This window comes from Cibotium barometz, chromosome 42 (genome assembly GCF_041138505.1).
Source record: "Cibotium barometz isolate CiBa-2024 chromosome 42, ASM4113850v1, whole genome shotgun sequence".
NCBI classification, from domain to species: Eukaryota; Viridiplantae; Streptophyta; class Polypodiopsida; order Cyatheales; family Cibotiaceae; genus Cibotium; species Cibotium barometz.
The window spans coordinates 37,643,134-37,647,909 of NC_141087.1; the positions used below are offsets into that span (position 1 = coordinate 37,643,134).

Sequence of the window (4,776 nt, forward strand, 5' to 3'; positions counted from 1 at the left end):
ACCCTCGCAACAAGGGTGGTCTGGACCTCAATGTCAATGTCATGTTGAAGAGAGGTGAGCTCGTCTTGCAAAAAATTAATGACTCTCCCAGCCTGTGGGGGTGACAAAAGATTGGCTGCGGGCAGAAGCCATAGAGCCAATCAACAGCGGGCGGCCCACTCAATCCCGTTTTAATCTCCACGCAAGCGATTCTTCTTCTTGTGCAGGTTTCGAAAAACAACCCTTCCTGGTTTGCAATGGCAATGGCGATGGACTGTAGGCGATGGCTATGAACCATGTTGTCCTCTCCTTCCAAGCGATGATGCTTAGAAGTCGTAGCTACGAAATCTAAGAATGTGCAATTTTGGAAAGTCAATCTCCACGCAAGAGATTCTTCTTCTTGAGCAGGTTTCGAAAAACAACCCTTCTTGGTTGGCGATGGCGATGGCGATGGCGTTGGCGATGGCGTTGGCGTTGGCGTTGGCGTTGGCGTTGGCGTTGGCGTTGGACTGTAGGCGATGGCTGTGAACCGCGTTGTCCTCTCCTTCCAGGCGATGATGCTTGGAAGTCATAGCTACGAAATCCTCCCAACACTACAATCACATACTTTTTCACAAAGGTCCTCTCTATTCATCTTTGTGTTTTGCATAGTTCTTAATAAACGCAGTTCTTCCGCATGTGACACAAGGCTATATCAAGTACAGCAGGTACAACAGGGTAACCTCCACTCTTCACATGGCCATGGCAATGAGGAGGCCATGAGAAGGATGTTTTTAATAATAAAACTAATATAACAAATTGCTTTACTAATTTTAGGGTGATTGATCTTCCAAAAAGCAGTTTTAGGATTTTTGCCCAATCCGTACATGATGCCTCAACAGTCTGTACAGTATTCTGTACATATCCATACATGTCCGTACAGTCAGGGTTAGGGTTTGGTCGTACAATCAGATGTAGGAGAACGCCATGGGGATGGTGGTGATGAAGTTGTTCTCCAATAATCACGATGATGATGCTTCTGCACACAAGAGGAGGGGACACACATATACGTAAAGGCACATGATCAATAAATCCAATAAATATCATAAAATACTGATAGATGCTTGTAAATCCCGAAACAGTGACAGTGCGTCTTTGGTTGCATGGCATATGCACTTGTGCCTACAGAGATGAGGACCAAGCTCAATAGCAAAGCTGTCAAATGTATTTTTGTGGGATCCAGTAGTGAGAGCAAGGGTTACAGGTTATACAACCTGTCTACTCACAAAAACTTCACTAGTAGAGATGTTTTTTATGAAAAACAACCTTTTTCCCTCTGTACTTCAGAGAGTGAGTGCGAGCTTTTTTATCCTTGGCTTACCCAATCAGCTTCATCTTTGTCGGGATCTTCTTTTTGCCTCGCGGATTCTACCACTTTGAGTAAATCCCGCTCGTCAAGAATGGCTTCCATGCACCAAAATTTGCCCTGTTCGTCTTCTCCATGAGGATGGAAGAGCCCAACATTCAAATGGATTTAATCACTTTTCTTTTCATACATGTGAAAAGCCACTTGTGATTTGAATAAGATTAAGGTTATTGAACCTTAGAGAAAATTAAGGTGATTTTTATTAAACCTTTTCCTTTTCTTTGCAGGTCGGTATAATGAATTCTTGGTGACAGCTTCTTTTCTTTCTGCACCAGCATTTGCACTAGGGCTCCCCTTCAAATTTGCTCTAGGATTTGCCTGCAGTGACCCTCCCTTGCAGGGCTGCTTCGAAGACATTGATGCTGGCGACGAATTCAACAAGAAGCACGCGCTTTAACACTGCCCATTCAGCACTGAAGAGATGCTGCTGCACGTGCGCTTCTTCTACAGAGTGGGATGGCAATGATGGGCCTTGGATCAGACTGCCACCTGCGACTGGTTGGTTGCGCTGGCGGCCAAAGAGGACGGTGACGTCTGGTGATTGCAAAACTTTCATTTGCTACCTTCCCCTACACTGCACATACACAAAATGATTACCCAGGATCATAAGAGGAGAGCGCCATGCTCTAATACCAATTCGTTGGGCCTGGATTTGGGTTGGCTCTCTCCATCTCTCTCTCACATTAGCACGCACAGGAGACAACACAAGATGAACAAAGAAGCACGCTTATTGCATTATTCTTGTGAATGAATACACAATTACAAATGATCAAGTTGGTTGCAACCTTTCATGTGAATCACATACCCTTCACTCGTGCATAATTGCACCCCTTGATATCTAATGAATTCATACCCATCACATCATAAAACCTTGTTCTTTAGAGTCTTACAATTGATTTATCCTAAAGACAAAGTTTGAATTCTCGTACATTGTTGACATTGCCAAAGGTGATGCCTTCATACCCATTCAACAATACGATATACTTGCTTTGATCTCCAAACAACTTACAAATGCACGCATTGCAATTCTTATAACACAAGTGTTTCATGCGAAGCATTATAACACAAGTGTTTCATGCAAAGCAAGACCTGGCCAAAAGTTTACCTTGTTACACAAAGGGCTCAGCTCTACCAAGAATAATCTTTTTCAAAGAAGAGGGCATTAGTCACTCTTACCTGCCGTGGAATGTTGGTGTCATAAGATAGACTGAAATTTCTGGAATGCAATTTGATGTTGTGAGAGGAGCAGTATTGGTAAAACTTCTTGCATGTAGCCATGAGGAGTCGAATGCCCCCGTAGTAGCCTTCGTCCTGCACTCTCTTAACCTACAGATCCATTTCCAACAAAAGAGATCTTTACTTAAACATGAGAACAAGTGCAAAATCAGGCAACATATAAAAGTCAGACATAGCAACCTTTGCTACATACATACATTATGTATATAGATATGCATGAACATGCATGTGTACCTATAACCATAAATCTCTATACACATACCAAGATATGTCTACAAGGATGTAGGCATAAATCTCTATACATATATGACATACCCAGATATGTCTACAAGGATGCGCAAGCATACTTATATATACGTTTATGTGGCCCCATATATGACTTGGATGTTTACATACCTGTATGAAAATTTGTGATTTTTATCCGCATATATCATAAGTGTAAGCACAAAGGCTGATGCATGCATTAGCTGCTATCTGCCTACACATGCATTACGATACAATGTACACAAACTGGCACCTACACAGCTCAAATGGATCTAGAATTCTCTTTTTAATACATAAGAAAATTGCTAAATTTCAAAAACAAGAAGTAAAAATCACATGCTCTGTGCTCACCAGATGCTGCAGGGAGTGGAACTGGAGAGGGTCATGGTAGGGGTGGGGGTGGATGATGAGGGACTGGGAAGGGGCCAGAGTGACTTGGGCCCAAAAATTGGCGATGGCAAAGGAGATGGTTTTGCCGAAGTAGGCGTCGCTGGGGTTACCCAGAAGCCCCACACGTGCATAGGCACGGTGGTGAATGATGCCCTCCTCTACCTGCGCCTCCATCACACCCACACATGCACAAGTAGCTGCCCCTCAGCTCCGACCCTCCTCTCCCATTTATGTATGTAACGCCCACAACAGCTCCCTTCCCACACAAGGTGGTGTGCATTTTTGTCACACTTGGCTTAATTTGGTCACTTCATTTTTATAAAATAAGCATTAACGAGTTCTTAATATCACTATTTTTGTCACACTTGGCTTAATTTGGTCACTTCATTTTTATAAAATAAGCATTAATGAGTTCTTAATATTACTGATGAAGGAAATAAATTAAGCTAACTCATATAGCCAATTGAGAGAGAGAGATATATATATTTTTCAAATTTTACATTACCAAATTTTTTGGACCACTTAATTTTTAATTAGATATTCACATTTTTAAAGTTTGTGACATAGAAAGGAGGAGGGGGTATGTTTTTATTTTTTTTAAATTCTCTCTATCATGTTTTAATTCTCTCTCTCTCTCTCTCTCTCTCTCTCTCTCTCTCTCTCTCTCTCTCTCTCTCTCTTCAATTTCACGTAGTCTAAAGATCTTGATATATCCACAAGCGTTGTGGCAAGGAATTGGTTTTTATGAGGAAGATCCCAAGATCAATTCTCGCTTTTAAAAATCTCAGATATATTGAAAATCTTAATGTATTTGCAACCGCCGTTGCCAACAAGTTGGTTAGGGGATTGGGTTTTACACGTACGATTTCTTACTTGCTATAAATTGCAGATGTTAAATACAAAAAACCAAAAAAAAATCTATAAAAGATTCTATATATTTTTTCTCTAGTCATGAGATTTTAACAATGGAATTCTTCCTAGAGTTTTAGAAAAGCTAAAAAAGCCAATGGCTAGCCTTAGAAACAAAGGTTTCAAACATCAAGCCTTGTATCAAGAAGGGGCTCATCAAACTAATCCTTAAGCATGTGGTTTGTGGCTCCTTCCACACCAGGCCTATTACCATGCTAACAATGCTATACAAAATATTGGCTAAAGTAGTTGCCCATCAAATTACACCCGTATTATAGAAGATAGTCCGGACTCCTTGGGTAACTTGGCTTTATTTGGGGTAGGTCTATAATATATAATATCTACAATGTTTTACCTATAAAAAGCTAGCATAAATAAAGAAGCAAAAATGCATGCTTTTACAATTAGACTTCGAGAAGGCCTATAACATGGTGCATTGGTCCTTTTTCTAAGTAGGGTGTTGACTAAGTTGGGTTTTGGGTCTCTGATAGTTTTGAGGCCAAGTCTAGTTTGTTGCTCAATGGATTGGTTGTTGACTAATTCATAATTAGGAGGTCTATGAGATAAGGTTTTCCATTGGTGCCCCTTGTCAT

At 41.0% G+C, this 4,776-nt stretch overlaps 1 protein-coding gene across 2 annotated transcripts; it reads right to left on the reverse strand.

The window, feature by feature from the left end:
• Positions 1–1,809: 1,809 nt before the first annotated feature.
• On the reverse strand, positions 1,810–3,509 carry LOC147614450 (glucuronokinase 1-like). 2 transcript variants are annotated; one of them, XM_086780461.1, is made up of 3 exons: positions 3,236–3,509; positions 2,561–2,710; positions 1,810–1,958 (listed from the first exon to the last, which is right to left on the reverse strand). In XM_086780461.1, the coding sequence occupies exons 1-3, from the start codon at positions 3,446–3,448 to the stop codon at positions 1,944–1,946; spliced, it is 378 nt and encodes a 125-aa protein (XP_086636587.1). In that variant the 5' UTR covers positions 3,449–3,509; the 3' UTR covers positions 1,810–1,943. The 2 variants fall into 2 exon arrangements, with proteins under 2 accessions (XP_086636587.1, XP_086636586.1); XM_086780460.1 differs by lacking the exon at positions 1,810–1,958 and adding an exon at positions 2,325–2,473.
• Between the last annotated feature and the right edge of the window lie 1,267 nt (positions 3,510–4,776).